Source organism: Solanum lycopersicum, chromosome 1 (genome assembly GCF_036512215.1).
Source record: "Solanum lycopersicum chromosome 1, SLM_r2.1".
In the NCBI taxonomy this organism is placed as follows: domain Eukaryota; kingdom Viridiplantae; phylum Streptophyta; class Magnoliopsida; order Solanales; family Solanaceae; genus Solanum; species Solanum lycopersicum.
Window position 1 is genome coordinate 45,803,166 of NC_090800.1, and position 27,875 is coordinate 45,831,040.

The following is a 27,875-nucleotide window of genomic DNA, read 5'->3' on the forward strand; positions in this document are numbered from 1 at the left end:
AGTGATTGTCAATGATGCATTTGTCTAAACTCAACATATCTAAGAGACAAGAAAATGATATATCTGAAAATACTCAAAGATGCAACATCTTCATGAATGTGCTTTGGTACAAAGACACAATCGATATCAATATTTGAAAAGCTAATATAAGATTGAGAGGTGTCCTTTACAAGAGTTAAGTAATATTTTAATCGGAGGGGGGGGGTGTAAAATATGTGTTAATGTCCTTTACAAGATTTAAGTAATATTTTGATCGGGGGGTAAAATATGTGTTATTCTTTTTTTCTTAAGTGGGGGTTTTGTCCCACTAAATTTTAGTGACAAGGGTTTTATTGAGGTATCTTTCAATGTGTATTACTAGATAGGTATAATACATAAACATGACCCTTAACTTCGCTTCAACGGATAACTATACCCTCCAACTTGGAGTGTACACAAGTTGAGACTTAAACTTACATAAAATTGAATAAGTAGACACATTTATTCTACATGACATAATACACATAGGACGCCATGTAGGATACAAAATTTCCATGTAAGGTGTCATGTAAGATGAATGCGTCTATTTTTTCAATTTATACAAATTTAAGTGTCTGCTTGTGCACACTCCAAGTTAATGGCCATAGTTTCCAATTGAAGCCAAGATAAGGGTCATATGTTAATATATTATGCCTACTAGATATGTACTCTTTTTCCTTCAATAGGACTTTTTTCCAAGAATTTTTCCTAGTACGATTTTAACGAGTCACATTATCTATGGATTAACTCCAGTGAGTAGTAAATACACCATATTGTGGTTGTTCATTACACAATTTTCTAAACAAGTTCCAAATAGCTCAAATAAGTAGTTTGCTGAAAATCCTTGTAGTAGCTTCCTCAGACTTGCAACCACGAATGATTATATTGATATACAAAAAAATCTATTAAAGTTATAGTATCACAAATTAATTCATCAAATTCATATCAACTTTGACAAAATACAAGCAAGATTGGCATACGAAGAATAAAGAACTGAATTGTGGTCTTTGTCAAGGGAGTAGAACACACTACTCTCAACCAAGATTTGTATCACTAGATAAGATAACATATAATATGTACGACAAATAGTACATTTTCTTAGAAAAAATTGTACATAGACATTTTAAAGGAAAGTCTTGTAAATAATATATTTATAGATGTCATGTGATGGGCCCTACTTTTGCTACCGTAAAAGTATAACATCTCAAAGTCATATTACACCTATATAGAAGGCATTCCCACACCAATATAACACTCAAAAAAGGGGATTATTATCCATATTATTAGTTTATGTATTCCTCTTTCTTTCTCTTTCCATTTGATTTCAATTTTATATTTATTTTATTACAAAATTGAGATTTGCAGCATTTTCTTTAGATGTCCTTTTTGCCACTTGTAACAATATTATGGCTTCCTTGATAAATTCGCATCTCTAACCTAACTTTCTATTTTACTTTACAAATATAGATTTTTCTATATGTTTAGATAATCAACTCTAATCCAATTCCCTATTCAACAAAGGGTCAAATACACCCTAGTACTATTGAAAATAGTTTAAGTATATCCCCTCGTTATATTTTAAAGCTAAATACATCACTTTTATATACTTTCAAGTTTCAAGTCATATACCCTTATAATCAACAAAGGACACAGGACAGATGAGACTAAAGAATTATTAAATTTAAAATAAATTCAATTAAGATATAACCCGATCTAATGTATAATGTTGACCCACCCAATTCATCTGAAACATTAAAAAAAGCCCTAAAACGCATCTTCTTTTGTGTCTAGCAAAGGAAAGGAGCATTGTAAACTAGAACCTTTGCTTCAAAAGAAACTTTTGTTTGATGAAGTTGAGTCATCCGGTGTGTGCTCACTAAACACCTTGTTACCATGTACAATAATTCCTAGTAAAAATTATTTCTGAAGTTAACCATTTTCGAAAAAGGAACATTTGTATGTGTGATGTTGTTCTTTCTTAAATGATTTTTGACTTTTGACAGAGGTGGCTATTGAAAGACATTTAAAGTTCAACCTTCAATTTGGAAAAACTACAAGTTTCCATTTTTTAATGACTCAACATTCTCATTTCTTATTGTTGAATTGTAAATTAACATCAAAATTTAAGTTTATCATCATTAGTCTTGCCACTGCATATGCTCGTGAGTTGTCTCAATTTGGCATTGAAGTTGGACTGACAAGTGATTCTGCTGCATATCTCTTTGACTGCATGCCTCTTTGGTTGTTGGAGAGACTTAATCATGCATTAGGTTGCTTTGTTTGAAAGATAAATTGGGTTGATCAATGTTATAGATTAGGTCGGGTATATTATTGGGGCAGGGCGAGTTATATCTAAATTGAATTTATTTTAAATTGAATAGTTTTTTAATCCTAGTCCACATGTTCTTTGTTAGTTAAGGATATATTTAGTTCGAGGATATATTTAGTTCAAAAGTATAATGCGGGGGGGGGGGGGGGGTGGGGGGGGTTATCTTTAGCTCGAAAGTATAACAAGGGATATATTTAAACTATTTCGAATAGTACAGTGGTATATTTGGCCCTTAGCCGATCTCTATTTTCACCTCTAAAATTTTTTTTATTCTTTTTCCTTAACATTATATTATTATTTCTATTTCATTTTATTTTCTAATTTCACACCTAAATCATTTCCTTATTTTTTTGTTTTCAAATAATCACTCTATATAATTTTTCATGTAATATAAATTTTTTATTTTTCAAATTCCTTTCCTATTATAAAATTATATTTTATTCTAAATTTCTAAAGACAAATTACAAGCAAATTTAATATATACATACATATAAATGGACAATTCAAATAAAAATGAAATTATTAATGAAATACGATTACATTATCATCACACAAATATTCAACTTTCAAGATTATTACGTTGCTCTCAGAAATGCTCTATTAACGTGTTATAAAGTTCAAAATGAGCATTTTTATGCATTCTTTTATTTAGATTATTATGTTATGCATTGTATGTTAAAATTAAAAATTTCATCTTACCATTTAAATTTTGTGCATTCTTAATAGTGAATAAATAATAATAATTTTAAACTATACCACTTGAAGTTTTTTTAAAAAAAAATGAAATATTATTAAATTCAAAATAGAAGTAGAATAGATTAAATAATATATTTTTAAATTTTAATAAATAATGAATATGAAAAGTTTAATTAATGGTCTTGTATGATTTATAATATATCAATTGTAAATATTATATAATACAAATAATAACAAAATAACCAAAAATTTGGAGAACTACTATTCAACTCTCCATAAATAGAGAATAAAGAGTGAAATGGAAGGTGGTTGAATAGCTCATTCTCTATTTTAATCTCCAAATGCAGAGAATTGAGAGTAAACTAGAAGTGAGTTGAGGTGAGTTGGAGATGGTAGAAAGACTGAAGCAAATGTGTCTAAAGTTTTTCCAACAAAAATTAGAAAAAATTGATAAGATAAACAAACAAGGTCCATAAACAACTATCCATACGTAGAAGTATCTGTAATATTTGGCAGTAGGGCATGGATAAGTGTACCAATAAATCAGGAGAATTAAGGTGCATCCAAGAGAATGGGGTCAGCTATAACTTTGAACCTAAAGTGTATCAGGAAAATAAAACAGAGTATTCTGTCTTATCGAAACAAACACTTTGCTTTAACACTTGAAAAAACCAAAAATGTTGTCCCAGAATAAACATACTAGTCAATTTTGCCCTAAAATAAAAAAGATAAATAGAGGACACTTGACTCGAACGGGCTTTCCAAATTTTGCTGCATGATAGCTTTGAGGATATACCTCAAGTCTTGCAATCTCCCAAGTAGAAAGCTAAAAGGCTTTACCATAGATATCGAACGTCTTCTTTTCTTCCTTTTTTTTTGTGTGAAGGGCTTGACTTTTGCCATTTCATGACATCAAAAACAATTGCACCATTAACGAGTTTTATCAAACTGCGCCTCTTCAAAGAGCAACTTACCTACAACAGTTGCCAATTAATAGTCCATATTGTCTGAACTTCATTTCAGCAATAATCTCATCATGTTACACCACCATATAACAGAATTTAACAGCATTAAATGAAGATGTGATTTGCATTAACAGTATAGTTGAAAACAATTCAAAAAGAAAAATTTAAAACTTGTACTCATAAGATAAGGTTGCTAGTCTACCAAATTTTGTGCCACTGAATAAAAGTTCGCCACCGCCAACACAAGTAAAAAAAACAGGGAAATTTCTAGAACAAGTTTGAGGATAGTAAACATTTTCTATAGGACCAAATACTCATTGATGAGAAAACTGGAGTTTCCTCGCTCGTTTGTGGACGGAGAGTCAGAGGAGGCACAAAAAATTCAAAACATAAATAAAGACATAATATATCCAAACCTACGGAGAGGGAAAATATGTCTCTAAGCTTCACCTTTATAATAAGCACGGTATGACAATTTTCTACCTCACAATAAAACAAGGAAAATCCGGACGAACATAATAATAGATGCAACCGTTCCACCAAATAGGAAATACTGTAGAATGGTTCTCCTCCTCCTGGGACTTAGGATCCTGAAGTAGTGTGAAACCACCTCTGAGATAGCCTCACCATCGAGAAAATAAACCTGGAGAAGAAATAGAGGTAATCATAAAAACATGAATGGCATAAAATTTGCAGCAACTATTGTCCATTATTTTAGGATTGAATACATGTTATGACACAATAATCACAAATAAGAAGCATACAAAAGAGAATGGTCATCTGCAATAGATTGGTTAATGTGGTAAAATGGATCAACAACCTGACTTTACAACGGCGTGTATCCAAGTATCATCCAATGGTTAAGATGGAACTACAAAATCACCTTTCGGACAGCAATAACAGATTCTAGAAGTACTAATAAGAACTCATTAATTGCTCTGAAGGGGGCAAGAGACAAGACGGCTGAGCGTGAAGTAACAACTGTAAATAGCCAAGGAAAGCCCTAGAATGAGGTTTCTTTCTTCAGAAAAGTCCTAGAACAAAGCTCACTAGGGTCTCAATATAATGAAAGAGGCACATCGATGTTTCCAAATTGTCCTACACATTCTTTCATCATCTATTTTCTTGTGTAGGAAGATGCCCATAGAATAATTTAATTAAGTGTCTCAAATTTATTACCACGTCTAGATCACATTTTAAGTTCAATCAGGTTCTTCGGCTGGCTTCAAGATTTGTATGGACACATTTACTTTTGGTGCAGTTTCCTTGTGATCTCTCTAAACCATTTACATGGACTTGGGACTGGACATATGTCATACTGGAAATGCATACCCTAAAAGTTTCTAGCAAGTCATTTATATATGCATTTAGGTACCTAATCCATGTCTACGGACCGACAAATAAGTGTCTGACCAACAGAGAATCTAATCAGTTGTTTCAAGCAGGAATGGCCCACTTTAACAAAAAGCATTTACCTCAACCTAGTACAGTTTTGCAGATGTGATGTCATCTAATTTGCCACCCCCAATAGACATTACATTAATGAGCACAGAAAGCAGGTCTAGGAAATGCATGGGGAAATCATTGCCGTTTTACTTATTTCACAACTCTGTTAAAGCACAAATATGCCTATTCTTTTCCCCAAATGAGCAGTTGAGTTTTCCAGCAGCGAGCTCTTTCAATGAAACAAGTCAGAAAATTTATTGAAGCACATCTATAAATTTATGCTAATGTTGCATATCTCTCTAGGCGATTTGAGTAGATAGTGGGTGTTTTTTGGTTTTTTTTTGAGAGAAAAAAAGGGAAAAAGAACAGATAGCGGGTGTTTTGTTTTTTTGGGCTTCTAATGTTTACAAGTCTTAATAATGCCATGATGAGGTTCAAGCTAAGTTGCTCGGACTCTTCACTTTTGGTGCCGCACCTGTGTCGACACGACATGGGTGTGGAATCCATGTCCAATTTGGTCAACCAATTTTGGGTACTTTGACCAAAAACAAGAATGATTTCTATAAACAATACAAAAGTCAGGTGAAATTGAAGGAATGGAATACCTTTTATTTAGAAATTTCTACGTCACTCTTTTCTTTTAATCTCTGTCCAAATATCTCATAATTTAGGTTTTGTAACTCTATTTTTTAGATACTTTAATTATATTTAAAAAGATCCCCACACCCGTATCCATACATGGATCCATTTCCCCGAATCTTAAAAATTAGATAATGAAGTATCCGACCTCTAGATCCACACTGGTACCGGACACCTGCACCCGAGTCCGAGCAATCCAAATGAAGCGATATTATAAATCAAAAAGAAGACAAAGACTTGAACAGTAAAATTGGAGTTCAATCCAAGTACTCGGATAGTTAACATTTTTCTCTCTGTTCCAACTTTTACAGGTAAGATGAAAGAACACAACCATTTTATGCAAGGATCACGTTTCACCTGGCTGCATGAAAAGCATGTTTATTTGTGTCACAACTTAAGCCATCTAAAGTATAAAATGACAAGTTTCTTAGCATTGCTCAATTGCTTCCTCCTTAATACTGATAAAATATTATGTGATTATAGGGCTTCTAGTCCAATGGATGCTTCATAATTTGTTGTTCGCAAGCTATAATTACTATAGAGCAATATTTTCTAAAAAACATTCAGCTTGTGAAGTCTATATAAGGTTAGAAGAAGTATGTCAGAATAGAACAGGAAAAAGATAGTATATACTATTTTACTTAGAATGGGAATAGGAATAGTATATAGAATCCTATTTGGAAAAGGAATCTAATGTAGTGTCGATATATAGGGTCTCAATGTAACAGTATGGATACACCGTTCAATAATATTCTTCACAAATATTTCTAATATGGTGTCAAAGCCTCTACAGTCTTGGTAGAGAATCAAATAGCTTCCGCTGTCGGTGGGCGACTATTACCCATATAATGTCGCCCGTCTGGCCAATGATAATGTTAGCAAAAATTGGGTCATCGTATTTTTCTAGTGAACATTTTCTCATATCTAATTTGTGTAGTACCTTGTCATTTTTCGCAACTACTTTCTCATATTCGATTTGCATAGCACAGTACTATCATTTCGGTGACTACCTTTTCATATTTGATTTCTATAGTACCGTGCATTTTTCCAGTGACTACTTTTTCATATCTAATTTGCGTCAGTGACTACTTTCTCATATTTGATTTTGTGTAGTACCATGCATCTCTTCGGACTACTCATATTTAATTTCCGTCGTACCATGGATTTTTTCTAACTACTTTCTAATATATCTGAGTTGCATGAGACCGTGTGTTTTTTTCAGTGACTCCTCAGACTTGTTATGCATAGTTTCATGCATCTTTACGATGACTCCTCAAATTTAATTTGTGACAGGCAAGGTTATTAATGGCACGCTTAAGCCCTAAAGCAAGGGTCAAAAAGCGCTGGGCGTTTCACCTCACTTAATGTGCATTTCAGTATTGTCATCAAGGCCCGAAAGCATACTTTTCCTTCTTGATATTTCACTTTATCATAAAAAAACAATCAATTTTTTGTCCACATATTTGTTATTCATGCCTATAATTATTAGTCTTGAACTAAACATGAATATATTTGTATGTTCCCTCAATTTGTGCCTTTTCTCAACAAAGCCCATCGTTTTATTTGCTCTTGAAGCCCCAACGAACCTTAGAGATTTTTGCGCTTCACGCTTTTGATCACATTGGTGTCGGATCATGCTATCATTCCTATCCTACCTATATACTTTCTTCTACTCAGTAGGGTCGTGCCGCCAATCCGACCCTACCCATATTATTCTCTTTCTCAATAGGGTGTTCTCATCATTCTGACCCTACTCGTATAATTTTGTTTCTCAGATTGTGACCATTTTCAGCCATCAAGTCTAATAATCCAGCGCATGAGCACGTTCCAGACAGTTTTAGGATAACTTTCTTGTTTAAGATATACTCATGTCTTGATTTCGAGACAATGAGTACTATGTATTATGGAAATTCTGCATCAAATTCAATATTTCATGAGAAGACACATTGAGATTGATTGTCAATTTTGTGAAGTCGAGTGATCAACTTATAGATATCTTCATCAAGCTCATCATTGGTCCATTATATTAATTACATTTATAACAACCTAGGTACATATGACTTGTATGCACTAGCTTGAGGGAGAGTGTTAGACTAGAATAGGAACAAGAATAATAGTATATAGAATCCTACTTGAAAAGGATTATATTGTAGTGTCCTAGTTAGAAAAGGAGTCTAATATATTGTCTATAAATAGGATCTCAATTTTATAATATAGATGAACAATTCAACAATATTCTTCTCAAATATTTCTCATGAAGTAGTTAAGATGAGTTATAACATTTTTTCCCATATGGTTTAGTGAATCCTTTTTGGAGTACGATTAGGACACAAGCTATTCCTAGTATGTAATACTTTCAATTCAATAATTTAACCATGTTAGATAGAAGTGATGGAAAATTTCCTCACTCATTGTTGATATAATCCTAAGCTTGTGTATACTAAATTCAGTGCTTTTTTCCTTCTCATTTTTCCATAAAATGGGCACGGTTTCTCCAGCCTTAGAAAGGCCTTGATTTTCATGGTTCTCAAGTTGTTATCATGTTAAATCTTTTCTAAGAAGTTATACATCATAAGACCCATTTAATGCAATTACTTCCTATCATTCTGGGACCAAATAAGCACAATTCTGAAACCTTCAATCTGTTGCAAACTGCCTAACAGAACTGATACTTCCTAACAACAACACGTTTGAGATTCAATTGGATCTTCACATCAAAAGATGTGACAGATATGATCACATGCAGACTGATAAACATGGAAACAGAGAGTTATCTCTTAGATATGACTACATACCGGCAGGCTGTTTAGAAGTGCAAGTGTCATAGAGACGTGAAAGGTGAACATCAAAAGCCTTTCCAGTACATAAGCAAGATGTGCACCAAATTTAGCAGACCAACGAGGTTGATATGAAGTCAAGAGAACTGAATGCTTTATCGAAATTGCATCACCCACAAAAACAAAGGTCTTAACATACGGATTCTCCTTGGAAATGTTATCTTCGATTACACGTGTTCTTCGAAGATGCAAGCACTGTAGGGGAGAAGGGCTTGAACATGTGATCTCCACCCATGCTACACCAGTTGAGAAAAGTGGAAGAAAGCATGTTCCCTCCTACACCAAAACATCAATTATCTACATATTCAAATGCATTCTTTGTGTTGTTATGCTTAATCTAATCACATTTGTGTATGATAAACTACAGGAGCAATAATTTTTGGCAGTTCATGAGAAACATGAACTGTCAAACTGATACAACGTGTAGCTTCTGGTATCAATTGGAGAACACTGAACTGCGTACCTTGGAACAGAAGCAGCTGCTCCTATTGCTATGAAGTCTGCCCCAACCATCACCGCATTTCTCAAGCTTCAAGACATCCTTATCATAAAAGCAATGGAATACACCTCCATCCCTTTGATGGTTAACCTCAAGATTGTCATCATCAACCATGGCCTGGTCCGAGCATGGAATGGTTATAAATGCACTTAGTTCATCAGGACAAGTTCTGTTGCCTTCCAATGAAACACGTTTGCCTTCTTCAACCAAAGAATAGGGAATACAGTATCCTTTACCACTACTACTTTTCATAGAGTTCTCAAGAAGGCTGTGATTCTGGAAGGTTTGATAAGAGTGTTCAGTTAATACGTCAATAATTTGTGACCACTCCTGAGCATTATCGATGCGGAAATCATCCAATGATATAATGACATCACCAGGAGACAAATGGCCAGCCAACGGCGATGTTGGAGACACCTCCAGTACCTGCTCAAGATCATGTGATTGTAAGCCATTAGTCACATAATGCCTAATTAGGTCCCCCAAATTAGCACATTGCAGTACAAGAATTAATCCTCAATTACCATGGGGCCTTCATCATGAATGTAAAATGGATACAAGATAAAGGGTTGAAGGAACAATGCCCAGGCACAAACAGCACAAAGCTGAAAGATAATAAACCCATTAGTTCAAAAACTACAGAATATGATAAACACAAATGGAGATCGACTAGCATTTAATAACTAAGAGCTGCTATAAGCACCCACAACTGCATTATGCCAAATCCCAGCACAGTATATTTGAAGAGCAGAAACTTTGGACAATGCCTGCAATAACTCATGATTGAATGCCAGTAGAGCGCCTGGAAATAATACAGCCAAAAATACAGCGATGTACTCCATCTGTATGCCCTCACAGCTTTCCCAGAATGTAGTGCCTACCGAAGCAGTTGTGAGATTCATGTACCACCAGTCCACCACTACTATGTCTCAAAACATGTCAACTGATCAGGTTTGCACATACAATCAGCCAAATGTAGAATCAAAGTCCAAAGATCATAAAGAATACCCTGATATAACACAACCAGCTCTAACTAAATGCCTAATGTTCAAGTATGTGCTATAATCTGACCCAGTTGACTCTCCTAGAAGCATGTCTATTATTCGCAGTGCAGCAATGATGCTTATACACCAAGATTTTATAGAAGCTATTAATCATGACTTGCAAAAAGCACCTTAAAAAAAGAAGATATTTGAGAACGAATTGCTTGCTTATTCCCTACCTTTTCAAAAAGAAAAGCTTATTTCCTCGAGCATAATCGGGTTTAAATAGTGTTTACAAGTAATCCCAGAGACAAAAGGAAAGGATTCAAGTGATCCTACAAAGGAAAGGAAAGTATTTCCTTGATAATTTCTTATCCTATTTACACAATAATAGAGACTCTAAAGTCTAAACCTTTTTTATATATACTAAGTATTGAAGAGTCCTACATCGGTTGGTGCAGAGTTGGATGATTTGCAGATTGCAGATTCCTCATCATGCAGTAGTATATGGGGTTTGCTAGCAAAATACCAAGCAGTTGAGATAAAATTATCCATAATTATTACACACAGTATCTCCGATAACATAACCTATATGGTGACTTCCAGTACTCCTCTTGTTCCTTTAAATCATCCTTCTCAATATTCACATAGATTTTTCTCCCTTAGTACATGGAGGAACGAAGAAAGATATTTACCTTTCTGTTCAATTCGATTCTCCCTGGAATCAGACTTCTCCACTGGAGTTGACCAAGCAGAGGTGCCTGCCTCCGAGAACTGAAGTAGTAGAACCGTTGGCTGTGACCGAGAAGTAGGCTCACTCGGCTCGCTCAGGATTCTGTCTTTAGTCAGTTGGTAACTTTCTGAGCCTTAGTGCGCATGGCCTTGCTTCCTTTGCTCTCACCAATGAGCAGTGTAAGTCCCGGAACTTGTTAATTGACTGGCTGGCTTCCGAAAGGAACCGGAGCTCTTCTAGCCACTAACGGCTCATAGGCCTCCTCATCCCGAAAGGGAAAGGGAGGAGAGGGTAGGATATGATCACGCGAGGGACACGAAAAAGGCATTAAGAAAGCAATCGCCCCCCCCCCCCCTTTGATACTTAGGTTCGGCTGGCCTTTCAGGATCAGTTGTGCTTGAGGGTGATTACAGGAAATCAAATTTATCACAGCACGTTTTAAGATATAGATACTTCTGCGAATCTGAATAAGAATGGGGGTCTTTGTTCCCTTCCATAATCGATTGAAGTTGAGATGGAATGAAGCTACCAAAGGTGAGCGGTGTAGTTTACAGCTCAGCCCATCCTCTGGAGTGACCAATTACAGCATTGTTGTAGCTCCCTTCCAGGAATTTCGGATCAAAGTCACGGTGATTCCTCAGTCAGTGCACGTTACAAAATCCTAGCTAAAATGCGCGGAGAGAGAAACATATTCTAACCTGAATCCCCTCCATGTCCGAAAAAGAACTTCTAGAGTAGGGACTCAAACATTTTTGGCTCTAGTAAAAGAATTTTCAAATTCCTTTCATTACTCTAACAACTTCCTGAATAACAACCCGTAGGGGATCAAACCTTAGGATTTAATAGAATTAAGATCAAAGGATTTGGTGGGTAGCAAGTACATTGCTGGTCAGCGAAGAGAAAGTGCACCATAACAGCTTCTAGAGAGATGAACGATGTTTGAACAGGAAGATGAGCACCAATGTTGGACAGAGGAGTTTGTATAGCTTGGGAAGGAAGAAAAACAGAAGAAAATGTGGTCAGAAAGGCGACACACATTAGCTGGCCGTTTGAGTAGTTGTAGTATGCCTGCATATTATAAGAATCTGAAAGTCCAAGATGTTGTCTTCCCAAGCATTTTGTCAAGCAAGGGTGGCACTGAATGACCAAAAGCCTTTTGGTGCTTAAAGTCACTCCCCCTTAGGAATACCAATATAGCATAGTATCTGAGTTTGTATAGCTGGTTTACCCCTCCAAAGTAAATGGAACACTTGTGCAGCTTAGCATGAAGACCAGAAGCTTGGGAAAATTGTGAGAAACACTGGAATAAACATGGACAGATTGCGCATCACCCCTGCTATATGAAAACAGGTCATCAGCAAAGTTTAGTTGTATGATCCTCATCTTGGGTGAAAATGAATTTTTTTTATCAGTGTGAAGAGTCTTCAACAGTCTATTAAATTAGTCCATAAAAATAAAAAGTAGGAAAACGGAACGGGGTATCCTTGCCTCAAACCTCTCTTAATAGCGAAGGGAGGAGTTGGAAAACTATTGAGTGCAAAAGAGTAGGTCACAGTAGTGAGGCATGTCATGATCCATTCAACAATTAGATCTAGGAAATGAAGACTGGCCAGAGTTGCACCAGCCTCCAAATAAATTCTTACTACCGAGTCATAGGCCTTCTGGAAGTCTCTCTTCAGCATACACCTTGGAGAAATCCCCCTCATATTGTATCCCTTATCAAGTCCATGGCTAAGGACAATGTTATCAGATAGCAACCTTCATGGTACAAATGTTACATATGTTATCAACTTCTATCAGTAAGGTCTTCAATGATTTTACTCAGTCTCTTGGTAATGATTTTATGATTACACAAAACATTGCAACAAGAAGTTGGCAAAAGTCATTGATGGTGACGGGGTGTTTCACCTTGGGAACTACAGTGACTGAAGTGCACATTGATCCCTCATTTGCTCCTGGTCAATCACACATAAGAAACTATGTCTTAGTAAATCTCAACCCGAAATAGAGATCCATAGCCCTCGTTTCCCTCCAGCCCCAACATTTGTCCACAAAACTCTCTGCCACTCAGAAACACTTGTAAGGGCTCTAGAACTCAGGATTCTCAATAGAAAGACAAAGTCGGCTAAGCACCAAAAGTAAGTCGCGGGTGAACCAGGATCCGATTCTTGCCCTTTTAGTTTCCATTTTCCGGAATGGGCTTCGGATTTTCTAGCCCCAGAAGTTTCATTGATCAAAGCAGCATGGGAAATACATCTACATCAGCAGATGTTATTGTAACGTACTCTCTTGCTCAACTAACCCTAATTATGTCGCAGAATAACAGCTTAAAATTCCCAATCATCTCTAAGTAAGGCCTTCCAAGAAGCCTAGACTTTTGATGGCTTGCCAGTATTTAATTTTTTGTTAGATGAAATAATTTACTTGATGGAACCGCAGAAACTCATCCACTGAGAATTTTAATCATCACCCATCATATATGCATTGGCCACACAGGTAATAATTTCTCCCCTTAGTTCCAAAATCAGTAGAAATAATGTAAGAGAAAGGAACAGAATCGTTCAAGAAGATTTCCATGAATATATATAGCAAGTATAGTATAATCCACATTTTACATTTTTCTTAAAACAATTTCAAAAGAGCATTAGCCTTCACCTTGCAGCAGCCAGAACGTGCCCAAGTTCATGTACTGAAACCGATATGAAGGAAGACATGCATAGATATCCAATGTCAGCCACTGAAATGGTCAAGCCTGATATCTGCACGTCAAAACATATGAAGCAGTTACAAGTGTTTAGAAAACCATTGAATCTGAGTGCAACTAGCTGTTTCTAGCTCAGATCATGTATATGTAGGTCACATCATGCTCTACCCCTTTACCTTAAGCCATTAAGGTAGCATAAATGTAATCACTCCTTAGTCATCAAATAGTTACAGCAGTAGTTATTTCTTTTATAGTAGTAGTTATTTTCCTGTAATACTGCAGTTCTCCGTTCCAGTAATATTAGGAGGTCATGTCCTAGTTTCTAGGGGTAGTTAGTGTTGTATTTAACTACATGTTTGTATCAGGAAATATAAGCAGAAAAGTATTTTCACTTTTTGAGTACTTTAACTCAAGAGATTGCAGGTTCACTCTCAACGAACCATCACCACAGGTCACAGGAAGAAAACTTCAGTTTTATCTTGCAGCTTCCATAAGTAGATCCATAACAAGGACCATAACAATAAGTAAAGGCTATCTCACTTCAAGCCTTAAGAGAATTAGACAACCAATATGGTTCCATTTTGAGATCAACAGATGTGCCTTGAAATTGCACATCCGATGCCTTTTACTTGAGTTTTCAAAGTCCTTTTGCATGACTCTTTTTGTGTTTTTAGTGTTCGAATGTTGTTTTCTAGATGTTTGATGTCAAAATGGCCAAAACATGGAAAAGCTGAGAAAATGGCCAGAATGGCAATCCACAATCCATAGAATAAAGTACGGGCCTTAAATCCTGGCATGGTGCGGAAAAGATATGAGAGATGGCACCTGCTTGGTCTTCTGAAGTCGACCAATCCATGGTGGGAAGTACGAACCATATGTCACATTCACGATATGTACATCTGGAGAAGACTGCTGGAAGGTTTTACAAACAGTGGAATATTGTACAGTCAACGGATCAAACCATGGTCATAGTCCAGTACCTCTAGGCAGGAATTCACGAAAGACTTAAAAGCAATTCATGGACCGTGGATTAATGTATTGTCTGTGGATTGGATCAATGAATTTGACAGTTTTAGGATTCCAAGTTTGTGGGTCATAAATACATTTAATAGGGGTTCTCTAATAGGGAGTTACAATTTTTTATAGTTTTTGATTTCGGAACAATATTCTCTCTCTAGTTACGTAGTTTGGTGAAAAATGAAGACACCTAGTTATTTATTTTCATGTTGAATTCTAAGTAAGACTTATGACTTCATTTTATTCTTCTTACTTTTACTCTTGCATTAGGAGTAGTTAAATCCCCTACTAAGTTTACAAACCTAATGGGGCTATAACGTTCATACGGTTTTCGTGTGTTGCATATTTTCGGGTAATAACAATATCAAATAAGGCACTAACCCTTGTTTAATAAATTCTCTCAAGGATAAGTTGAATTTACTTGGCATAATTAATCACTCTTCTCTAAATAACTCCGATAGATTTGGAAAAATGATATTGAGAAAAATTGTTCAACTCTAGCGAAAGATTGAGCGGGAAAAGAGCGATTGGACTCGATAAGAATCCTGTGGAATTTTGGAAGAGCACAGGAAAGGCGGGTACGAAGTGGTTAATTGGTTTGTTTGATGCTATTTTTAAGACAGGCAAAAATGCTCGACAATGGAGGTAGAGTACAAAGGTACCATTGTACAATCACAGGGGTATTGAATAGCTAAGTCGCACTATGAAGGTTTCGGATATTATGGTGGAGATGAGGTTGAGGATTCATGCCGGGACGATCAACTACTGAAGCCATCCCTCTTGTGCGAAGACTGTTGGAGAAATACTGAAAAAGACAGAAGAATCTACATATGGTGATCATTGACTTTGAAAAGGCCTATGACAGTCTCGAGGCATGTCCTCTGGAGGTGTTTAGAGGCTAAATGTTTCTCGATGGTTTATATTAGAATGATAAAGGACATGTACAAATGAGCCAAGACTCGGGTTAGAACGGTGGGAGGAGATTCGGAGCACTTCCTGGTTGAGATAGGGCTGCATCAGGGATTTATTCTTAGCCCTTTCCTATTTGCCTTGGTGATTGATGAGTTAACACGCTCTATTCCAGATGAGGTTCTATGGTGTGTGTTATTTGCAGACAACATAGTATTGATAATGAGACACGAGATGGAGTTAATACTAGGTAGGAGGTTTAGAGATAAACTCTAGAGTCCAAAGGGTACAGGTTGAGCAGGACGAAGACGAAATATTTGGTATGTATTAGAAATATTGGAGAAGAATATTATTGAATTGTTTATCTATATTATTACCTTGAGATCCTATTTATACACTACATTATACTCTTTTTCCAACTAGGACACTACATTACAATTATTTTTCAAGCAAGATTATATATATTAATCTTATAGTCTTATACATATTTCAATTCTAAGTGGGATTGTGTATACTGTTCTTGTTTTTTTTCCTATTTTAACCCTCCCCCTCAAGCTGGTGCATACAAGTCATATGTACCTAGCTTGTTACAAATGTTATTAATACGAGACTAGTGAGGGACTTGGTGAAGATATTTAAAAGTTGATCACTTAACTTCACAATACTCCTTTCACAAAAAACTGGAGTTTATGCAGAATGTCGATAGAACACAGAATGATCAACTCCACTACGAGTCATGCCAAACTCCTAAATTATTATGTTGACTTCCTAAACAAAGCTCGAGAAGACTATTTCAAATCATAGAGTAACTTGTGCAATTGACATTCAAGGCACTCCTCTTGAGCATCAAAACCAGGTGGTTGCTCCATATAGACTTCTTTCTCACCTCAACATCACCGTGGAGAAAAAACATTTTTAATGTCCTACTGATTAAAAGGCTAATGGTGAACTATAGGTTTGAGCTTTGGACTTCCATGTTGGAGGTCTCAAGTTTGAAACCCTTTGCCAGCGAAAGCAAGGGGTTTGTCTTCTAGGTCGAGCTCGTCGCACCAGGCTTGCCTAGTGCAGGTTACCTCTCATATGAGGTTGCGAGCTATTGCATAGGAGCGAGAGTTTTAACATATGCGCACCCAAAGGGTAGCGACTGCGGACTTCTCTTGTTATGAAAAAAAGGCGGACATATGATATTTTTACCACGCGAGAGTATCCCTGTAAGTGGAAAGGGACACGAAACTATACGAATCAGATCTAAGAAGTCACCGAAAAGATACACGATACTACACAACTCAGATATGAGAAAGTAGTCTGCAAAGATGCACAATGATATGCAAAATCATTTTTCAGAAAGTAGTCACCGAGTAGATGCACAGTACCACGCAAATTGGATATGAGTAAGTAGACTAGAAAGATGCTCAGTGCTATGCAAATCAGATATGAAAAAGTAGTCACCAAAAAGATGCATAGTGTTACGAATAAGAGAAAGTAGTCAGCAAAAAGATGACATGATGCCTATGCAAATCAGATATGAAAAAATAGTCACTGAAAAGATAGCACAGTGCTACACAAATTAGATATTAAAAAATAGTCACTGATAGGATGGCATAGTGCTACACAAATTGGATATGTGAAATAGTCACCGAAAGGATGGCACGGTGCTACACAAAATTAGATACAAGAAAATAGTCATTGAAAAGATGGCAATTGGCACAATGCTACACAAACACCAACGGATATGGGATTGACACAAAACAACCCTAGAAAGTCACTAAAAATTGACGGACGGTGACCTGTCCACTAAGTTTTCTTCCATGAATATAGGGTTCATGCATATATCATTGGCCCTACTTTTGTTAACACAGCCATTGGCAGACGGGCGACATACATGGTCAATGCCACTGATGAGTCGGGGATTTTGACTTATTTAGGGCTTTTTATTCAAGAATTTAGTGTCCTCATTGCCTAATTTATGCTCATAATTGATGTGAAAATGTTGACATGCAACAATTAAGGCTCAAGGGCAAGGCAAGAACATGATGCAAAAAGGAGCGAAAAAGTTGAAGGAAAGCAAAGTTGGTACTTGCCAAAGTCACTCGACGAGTCGCCGAGTATACCTCTAGCTTGCCTAAAATTCCAGCATAACAACCCATGGAAGAGACCAACTTGGCGAGTAATCACGAAATTCGGCGATTCGTCGAAGAGATCAGCGACGACAATCTGGCTCGCCGAAAGTTACACAATGATCGGATGAAAGAACCAAGCCAAAAAGGTGAGAAGAGCAACTCAGCGCATTGGCGAACTAGTCAGTGAACCCGTGTGACTGCGCCGAGTTGACTCCATGTTGAAATTTCACGAATGTATAAATACAATTTTGAAAAAACAAGAAATAGAAATTCAAAGTTCGGAACACTGTTCACCTTCAGGGTTTTTGAGTCTTTACATTTCGAGAGCATTATTTTTTTTTACATTTTTGAGGAGAGATTTAGAGATTGTGGTACTCTAGCTTCAATTTCAGCATTTTGGGAATTAGAGATTGTTAGCCCATCAGATGGATAACTTTGTTGATAACAATTTCTTGTTCTTTATTATGTGCGGCTAAAACAACCTTTCCTTGGGTGTGATTATGTAGTTAAATGCTTTAATTCGTTAATGGGTGTCGTTAGTTATTATTTTAATGTTGTTTTGAAGTGGGTTCAATTAATTGTTCATGTTTTAATTGAGGAATTGAAGTTGCAAATGCAATTCTAGCATTAAATCACTTCAATGCATTCAGAAAACTTAGACATTGCTCCAATTATTCTGAAACAGATTGTTCTTTCATTAGGATATCTGATTACATTAAATCACTTCCCACTACCCAAGGTCTTGCACACCTTTCCCCCACTGAATATTCCCCCCCCCCCCATAACTCTCTTCTTTCCACCCTTTTACAATCAGTATGCACGGCTGTCACAAAACGAAAAAGAAATTAGAATTTTCCCAGACATTTTAAATTTATGCTTTGGTTGCCATACTCTACCATTTCCCCTTTCCAAACTCTTATGTCGCATAAAATAACTATTCCCCCCTACTACCATTTACCTCCAAATGGATCTCTACCATCCATTTATTATTCCATATAGGTCCTATCTATAAACACTACATTAGACTCATTTTCAAACTAGGACACTATATTACAATTGTTTATTAAAGTAGGATTCTGTATATTATTCTTATTTCTATACTAAGTGGGATTGTATATAAGATTCTTGTTCTTTTTCCTATTCTAACAGAATGCAAATTCAGTGTTGCGTTTGATGAAACAAACGTGGAACTGTGGAAGTGAGGCTTGCCACACATACTATTCTCAAGAGACAAAGTTCTAAGTATCTTCAGTCTGTAATCAAGGGTAGTGGGTATATCGACGATTATGTCGCACATAGCATTGGGGCAACATGGATGAAATGGAGGCTTGCCTCTAGAAACTTGTGTGATAAGAAGGTACCACCTAAACTTAAAGGTAAGCTCTACGAAGTGGTGGTTCGACTATCCTTGTTGTATGGAGTGGAGAATTGGCGAGTCAAGAACTTATATGTTCGGAAGATGCATGTTGCCGAGTTGGGGATGTTGAGATGGATGTGTGGGCATACTAGGAGAGACAAGATCAGAAATGAGGTTGTTCGAGAGAAGGTAAGAATGCCCTCCAACAAGATGAGGGAAGCGAGCCTGAGATGGTTTGGGCATGTGAAGAGAAGGTGCGCAGATGCCCCAGTGAGAAGGTGCAAGAGGTGTGATGTTGGGGATACACAAAGGGGTAGAGATAGGCCAAAAATATATTGGGGAAAAGTGACTAGACAGGACATGGCACAACTTCGTATTATTGAGGAGACGACTCTAGATAGGAAGGAGTGGAGATAGTATATTAGGGTAGAAGGATAGTAAGAGTAAAGTATTGTCTTACCTTGCGAGGGTTTAGGCTTGTTAGTGCATGTTGTAGTACTAGTCGTAGCCTTGTAGTTTTGCCCGTATGTTGTTTATTGTATTACGATTATCACACTATTTACTGTTGTATTGTTCTTCTCATAGACTTTACACTACTTTTCTTATCAATTGTTATGCTTTCTTCATTGTTTTCTCCTTCTTTTACTTGTGTCTGATGCACTAGAGCTAAAGATCTTTTAAAAAAAGCCTCTTCATCTCCATGAGGTAGTGGTAAGGTTTGCGTACACTCTACCCCAGACCCCACTTAGTGGGATTTCACAGGGTATGTTGTTATTGTTGTTGGGAAAGATTGAGTTATGGTGTAGAATTGAGTGCATATCTAAGAAAACACCAGAAACTTTGTAATTGCATGAAAAATGATAATACTACATTTCATTATAGGGACACAACCTTAGTTCTTTAATCAATATAGCTTAAACTCAAGTTTGTTACAACATTGTTAGTCTTAGTGAACATTTGGATATGTGATTTCATCTCGTGATTTGAGATCATGAGATGAAATCAACGTTTGGACATGAAATTTCATCTCATGAGATAAAAACCCAGACTTTATAAAAATCTTGATTTGGGAATTTCATATCATAATGTCACATTTTTCAATACAAAAATCAATCTACAAATTTATAATTTGTAAAAAAAAAAAACAATTTATATGCTACCAACCATTTACTTCATATATAAACAAACTTTATAGTTGATATTATTACTCTTACCAACCTTTAAACCATAGATATAACTATTACTCTCACCAACCAAATTTATTTTTACTTCGAATCAACACCTACTTTATTTATTGTGACTAGACATTTTATGGCCATTAGTCATGACCAATTTTACTTTTTATTGAACTAAAGTTAATCAACAATTGTTGTACTTTTTTAGAATAGCTCTGTGATCGTGTTATTTTTGTGAATGAACTTTTGCTTATTTGGTAACATTGTATGAACAAATGAGGCAATATTAATACTTTTCACAACTTACGCGATCTTTTATGTTTATGAGCAAAAAGTACAACTTGAAAATCCAAATTGCATGTCAAAACAAAACTTCATCTCATATGATTTCATATCATGATTTCATCTTACATTGACAAACAAGCCCTTAGGATCAAAACAATATGTTCTAATTTTATGAAATAGAAACTAGATTGTCAATTAACTGTCCAACTTGTATCTTTTCTCGCCTATTCTCAATGGGATTCAAACTCAACCTTGTTGTGTTACTATATTTGCATGTGATCGTGTTTCATCATCTAAAATATTTGCATGCGACCGTGTTGCATCATCTTAAGGTATGATTTTGAGAGTATAACCAACATTTCCAGCAAATCAAATAAGCAAAACATCTTGCCTAAAAGAAACTAAGCTCAAGAAAGAGAGAAAAAACATCAATCTTCTCTCTATCTTTTTTTATGTTTTTTCCTTTTTACGAGGGTGGTAACTTTTAATTGCATGGAGAACAAGAGAAGAACTGGTACATGGGTTGAATAAACACGAGAGCTTTGATTGTAAGTGATTGAAGTTCATTTCTTTGCATTCAATGTTTTACTTTTATGTTGTATGAATACCAGAAATGACAGGAAATATCATTTTCTTGACAAGCTATTTGTTTGCCTAGCCATGATGGTAATGAAGTATTGGCTTGAAGCAGAGAAATCCAAAGAACAAATGAAAACCAAGTGTTTTAATAATGTGAAAGAATACATACCGTAGAAGAAAAACCAAACAGGTATTTATTCATCACATTGCTCATCTGAGTGTTGCCGTAATAAAGACACAGTATTTGGACGATTTCATACAAAAGAATCTGGCCAGAATAAGAAAATGATTCAATGGGAAGATATTAAACAAACTGGATAAAGCAGATCCTTTCCTTGCTATTTTCAAAAGAATAGTTAGATAGGACTTGAAACCTTATAGAGAGAATCAGATAGGAGTGAACAAAATTAAAATGATAAACCCTAGCAGGTGGACATACCATTGTAACAGCAAATAAAACAGCGAGACTAAAACCAACACCCATTGAGAACCAAGCTTTCAAGAACCTGCAACAAATGTAGTCACTTATCAAGACATAAAACTGACCTCAAACAGTAGCCTCTATAAGTGAAAAAAGGTAAAAGTTGTGAAGAATATAATTAAAACACGCTCCTATAGACAAATACAGAGTAGTGTTATCAAAGGCGAAAAGTGCAAAAAAGCTCTAAGGTCCGTGGGGGCTCTAAGCTCAAAGTGCAATTAAAGCGTGGGCTTTAATTAAAAAAGGCGCAAAGGGAGAAAAAATATAAATATATATCTTGAGTCCAAAACTAATAATTATAAACATTATGACAAATATATGACCAATAAATTGAATTTTTTTTAGTTATGAAGTGATTTATCAATTGTTTCGTGTCAATTATTCATAAGAGGCTCATTGTCAAGGAAAAGTTTGTCTTAGAACCTTGAGGACGACACTGAAGCGAACATAAAGCGAGGCGAAGCGCTCAATACATTTTGAGCCTCGCTTCAGGGCTTAAGCATGCTTAAAGCGCGCTTTTGATAACACCTAATTACAGAGAGGTTCAAGTTCATGACATATAAGCTTTCATGGTCCAAAACCCCCCGAGGTGCTAGTCTAGCAGTTGAAGAGTGGCATAACAACCTTGCCATCCAAGGTTTGAGTCCCAATAAAGGCCACACGATATGAAATCTTCCCATCTATCTAATTCTTTGGTGGGTTTAGTTACCCGGTATATGTGCAAGTGAGGGATGACATAAACCCATGGATTGGTAGGGTGAACGGATTCCGACACAAACAAACAATTAAAACAAGCTAGAATCTTGTTTATCCATCAGTCTAAGCCTTGGGTACCTAGTACATGCTGCTGGGAGGTAGCAGGTATCCCATGGAATTAGTTGAGGTACGCGCAAGCTGGCCAGTATACTACAGTTATTAATAAAAAAAAGGGCAGTTATGTTGGTAATTCTGATCCAACCTCATTGGGCTTGTGGATGTCAGAAATGTAAGCTCCATCAAAGGTTTGGTTTTGATAAGTAAGAAATTACATTAAACTGCAATAAGTAGGTATGTCATATTTTCAGCAATTTTATCTTCCTTGTACATAAAACTTGCAGTAAATGTATGAAATTGGTATTAGAATTAGCATCTAACGCAAAAAAAAAAGGATACGCCAAAACTTCAGATACTGCAGAACTCTACACCTAAAACAAGAAAAGTGCTTGTGCTTTTATGCTCGATATATCGTAATTTCTCTTTTTCACAAAGCCAAAGAAACGCAAGCAGGAATATGTCCTCCAAGCAGCAACTTCCCTTTTCTCTCTCTATGTCACTGCCAGCTATCAACAGTAGCTCCGACTGTCTTCGGCATAGCCACTGCACCCCGAATATGTTAAGGAACATGTCTACAATAGCCTTAACAAATGTACACTGCACTAGGGCGTCTGCTGAAATTTCACAATCTTTATAGCGCAAACAGCATCTGCTAGGTATGTTGAAGCCTCTCCTTAGCAGGTTTTCAATTGTTAAGCATGCAACATGTAAGGCCATATATTGTAATCACACCACCCTTAGTGAGGTTTTAGATTACAGAACATTCTCCATGTCTTTTGTTCTTCTCTTCTTCCACTGCTTAAGGCCTAGTTGCAAGATTTACCAGAAAACTTGCCCTTGTTAGTTGTTAGCCAGTGCACACCACATAGAATCTGGCTTGCCCTCAGTTAATCAATCCTTGTGTTATATTCATCAAGGGTACAACACTTTGCTCTTCCTTCCCATAAAAAATTTGCTCCCTGACTCGTGTAGCTGCTTCACTACGGATTTATGTAGCATTGATGAGTGGTAGAATTATATTGATGAAAGGCCTTTTTAGTTCAACAATTAAAGTCCTCAATGCCTAATTGTGTCCTATTCTAATGATATTTTGATGTTTTGCAGCAATGAAGGCTAAAGGACAAGGCAAGGATGAATACATGAAAAAGGGGCCAAAAACATTGAAAGGAGTATAAAATTCCCAACTGGTAATCATCTAACGAAAAGGGTGTATCGCCCAAGTGGCCTAACCTCGCCCAAAGTGACAATGCTCACAATTAAAAATATTCAAGGCAGGTCAGCGGACTAAAAGAAGAAACAGCAACTCGCCGAAGCTGAATCTGAATGGGCGAACTAGAAGACCATCGTCGAAAGTAACAGAACTGTAAATTAAAGTGAAGGCTTAAAGGGCGAACAAGGAGGTAATCAGCGAACCATCAAACGTGAAAGGCCGACTCGATCGAGTCCGCCAAGTGAGGTTCAAACACCTGAATCCTGAAACAAATGAAGGGTGAGTTCAGGAACAAACGACGATCCACCGAACATGTTTGGTAATCCCTACTAATTTCACCGAGTTGGTCACGCATTGAATTTGGGGCCAAATTTTGGGAAATAATAAATAGTCCAAAAGAGAGAAAATAGAGGACTTTTTGAATATCATTTCAATAATAGTTTAGAGAAAGAGTTTTGAATATTTTCTTTTCACCCTTAGAGAAAATACGCTTTAGTTTTGGGGTTTGTGAACAACCTTGAAATTGACAATTGAAGGTTCAATTTAAAGTGGATTATTGCTTAATTTCAAGTTCTCAATGGTTGAAACCATAATGGGTATACTCTCTTTTCCTTTTATGATGCTTGGCTAAACCCCCAAATCTAGGGGTGTGATTATGGGGTGGATGTTGATTTATTTTTGTGGGTTTGTGTCTTGCTCTGCTTTATAGAGGTAGAAATATGGATTTAAGCTAATTACCACGGGGTTAATTCATGGTTAAGATTGCAAACTTAATCCTAATCTAGATCTTCAATTGATACTCGAAAGAGATCAATTGAAGTGGGTAATTAGTTTAATGCCTGCAATTCAGATTTGTTTAATATAATTTGCTTGAAAGAGAAATTGTAGTTCAATTCTTGTAGTCAAATCTGCTTGATTGAGGGATTTTAGTAAGGTATTGAGCTGATTTTTTATTCACATAGATGGGACCAAAGGAGATTCTATGATTTGATGTTATGAGATCAAAAGAAGATTAGTGTTATTTAAGATTACCTAGCCTATCCATGATTGATTAGAGATAATGAGCAAGCACAAATACCCCTACTTGACATTGATACCAATCCTCACACCCGTAGATCGTCTTCTACTCGTTTGAAATCCAAATTCTAGTATAATTGTGTTAATACCAAAACCCTTTTTGTAAATTTGGTGGGATCACCTACCCATCTCTTTTAATTACTACAAATGAATTGGTTTACACCCTTATTTTCCTAATTGAATTCCTTGCATTATATCACTCTCAGTAGGATTTCGACCCCGACTCTTGTTGGGTAATTTCATTGCTAGCGACGCTTATTCTCTTACTTGTTTTTTTTATAAAGCTTATTCTCTTGTTTAGAGGGTAACTTGAGTGTTATCAAGCATGTAATATGTCCTCTTATTAAATTCAAGCAATTTAGGATGAATTGAAGTCAAAGATGGAATTTCTAGAATTCAGGACACTCTCAACAGGCGAGATTATAGCGAAGAACATAACAAAATTAGAGGCTTCGGAGTTTAATGCAACAGAAACACAGGCCCAGCCGTGAGAAGATTGGTAGACAAGTCCATGTGGATAAGAAGTAGCTTTGCACTTGAAGAGCTAATGACGGGGAGCAGAAGTTGTGCAGCACAAGACTCCCGGCTGACAAGCTAATGCCATGCATGGCCTATTTGCTTAGCATGAAGTCAAAATGCAGTTTGGTCTAAACATGTTTAGTTTTTATTTTTTTTATGACAAGGGAAACCCATAGCCGCTACCATTTGGGTGTGCACAAGGTAAAACACTCGTTTCTATGCAATAGCTCGCAAACCACATAGGAGAGGTAACCGGCACCAGGCAAGCCCAGTGCGACAAGCTCGACTCAGAAGGCAAACCCATGGCTTTCGCTAGCAAGGGGTTTCAAATTTGAGACTCCCAACATAGAAGTCCAGCCCAAACCATTGGGTCACCCCGAAGGGTTAGTCTAAACATGTTTAGTACTAAGTATATAAGGTACAAACCCAGCAATTTTAAGGTACCATTGACACTTTGAACGCAAGGGCGCCATTGGAGAAATTGTGAAGCTTAGTATTCATTTTAAGATCATTTTCCCCCGCTTTTCTTGCCTTTTTTATGAATCCTTGAGATTGTATTGAGATTAGAGCATGACTATGAGTAGTTATACTATATTTCTATGGTTAAGGTCCACTCTTAAATTTGACATCTAGATATTGATTTGATGAATTCATACCTTATTGAGTTATACATTCAATTCTTGTGCTTAATTATTCGATTAACTGGCCAACAATTGGTTACTATTTATGAATCTTGAATTGACCTTGAAAAAGAGAATTGATTGCAATAGGATTGAGTATAGCAAGCTCGTGAACATGGGCATTAAGAAATAGACTTATGGTTAAGATGGAAATATTATTTTTTTTGACAAAGGTAACAAAGGTTAAGATGGAATATGCTTAACGTCTTGCTTAATTATTTATCAGAATTATTTGTGTATCATGTTAATTCTAATTCCAGAAAGATAAAGGGCATTAGGTTACAAATTACACCAACAAAGTTACAAAGATTGAGAATAAGCTAAATAACTTCAGAGCATAAGCCATAGAGCACCTCTAGTTAACAACAAATCAATAGCTTAAACTTCTTTTGCAAATTTAATATTCCTTAAATTAACTTAACATAAGATATGCATAAGGAAATCCTAGATATGGTAAAAACATTTTGTAATAGGTTAGGCAAACTTCAAAATTAGATTTTCAAATTAACCTCTGTAGAGAAGCAAATGTAATTGAAAATAAGGAGCATTAGTTGCTACTAGGTAGAAATTAAGTATAAAGTGTAAGAAGAAATACAAGGAATTACATAAATTGGGTAAAAAGGACCTTGAAAAAGCATGAGCATATCAATTAGAATTGTTTTAAAAAGGACACCTTGAATATCTTCGTCCGAAACGAAACAAGGGTTCATTCAATATTGACGACTTGCAGTCACAATACCTGCAAACTTCAAAAAAGGATGGCTAATAACTCAGCGCCAACAACTTCAACCTCGTAAAACACTCTTAAATGCCAGGATATAAAAAAAAAATCTCATACCAACATGACACAGCGTTAGATAGTCGATTGACGCGCACAGGTAGTAGAGTCTGATTGCTTCGCCATCTTCCAAACCGTCGAACTCGTCTCCCTTCCATTACTCTTTATTAGTATAATATATATGTTGATATTAATTCACAGACTGATACTCCTTTTCAGACATCAGATATGTAGGGGAGTGACAGCACAAAGGACTGAAAGGCAAGCAGAAATTGAGAGGAGAAACGTAATAGAAGAGTGCGATTTGAGAATAATCAAACATTCAAGTATAAATTGCGGTATGCAAGTTGAATGTAACAAATGGTGATAGCTTCAGCTCCCAATTTAGGGTATCTACCCGCCCAAAAAATAAAATTTTAAGAGAAGTGCTAAAAAAAAAGTGTTGGAAATTAAAATTGATGATAAAAATAAAATTAATCAAGTCAAATTTTTTTAAATAAAGTGATTAAGATAATTGGTGTTTAAAATGTAATATTTAAATTTTTTTAATTTTTAAAAACATTCAAAATAAACTCAAATGCTTGAAAAATTTCTCTCTTTCTTAAATTTCAAATTTAAAATCTCTTTCAAAATTTACTTCTCTCTTCTTCCTTTTTTTCTTTCTCTTCTAGATTTCTTCTTCTTCATTTCTTTTTCTCTTCTTTCATTTGCTTCCTCCGTTTCAAAAGGAATTATCTAATTTGACTTAGAACGGAGTTTAAGAAAAGAAAGAAGATTTTTTAATCTTGTGGTTATAAATTAAAGTTATGTCAAATGTATCAAAACGTTCTTTAATCTTGTGGTCTTAAACATGTCACGTGCAAAGTTAAAGTTAAAGTGTTGCCAAAAAAGGAAAGGGGTCATTCTTTTTTAAATAGACTAAAAAGGAAATAGGATCATTCTTTTTTTAAACGGAGGGAATACTTGTTCTTCTTTATTGTCGTTATCGTTGTTGTTTATTATATTTTATCACGTATTATCTTTTTC

At 35.9% G+C, this 27,875-nt stretch overlaps 1 protein-coding gene across 12 annotated transcripts; it reads right to left on the reverse strand.

Annotated features, from left to right (window-relative positions):
* Positions 1-3,880: 3,880 nt before the first annotated feature.
* On the reverse strand, positions 3,881-27,252 carry LOC101254520 (membrane-bound transcription factor site-2 protease homolog). 12 transcript variants are annotated; one of them, XM_069297628.1, is made up of 11 exons: positions 26,910-27,150; positions 26,745-26,817; positions 21,731-21,797; positions 21,461-21,559; positions 13,801-13,904; positions 10,137-10,351; positions 9,954-10,034; positions 9,394-9,855; positions 8,889-9,206; positions 4,492-4,651; positions 3,881-4,017 (listed from the first exon to the last, which is right to left on the reverse strand). In XM_069297628.1, exons 5-10 carry the CDS (start codon positions 13,829-13,831, stop codon positions 4,493-4,495), a joined length of 1,266 nt encoding a protein of 421 aa, XP_069153729.1. In that variant the 5' UTR covers positions 13,832-13,904; positions 21,461-21,559; positions 21,731-21,797; positions 26,745-26,817; positions 26,910-27,150; the 3' UTR covers positions 3,881-4,017; position 4,492. The 12 variants fall into 12 exon arrangements, with proteins under 12 accessions (XP_069153729.1, XP_069153736.1, XP_069153745.1 ...); XM_069297635.1 differs by lacking the exon at positions 3,881-4,017 and having other exon boundaries at positions 4,286-4,651; positions 10,137-10,348; positions 26,745-26,810; positions 26,910-27,252; XM_069297644.1 differs by lacking the exon at positions 3,881-4,017 and having other exon boundaries at positions 4,286-4,651; positions 10,137-10,372; positions 26,910-27,252.
* Positions 27,253-27,875: the final 623 nt, after the last annotated feature.

Bases quoted from the DNA above. Each gene is read 5' to 3' on its own strand.
- LOC101254520 (XM_069297628.1), bottom strand. From the start codon at position 13,831: ATGAACTTGGGCACGTTCTGGCTGCTGCAAG. The intron at 10,352-13,800 runs GTGAAGGCTAAT...TTTGAGACATAG, and splicing joins CACGTTCTGGCTGCTGCAAG to TAGTGGTGGACTGGTGGTAC. The intron at 9,207-9,393 runs GTACGCAGTTCA...GTTTTGGTGTAG, and splicing joins GCAGCTGCTTCTGTTCCAAG to GAGGGAACATGCTTTCTTCC.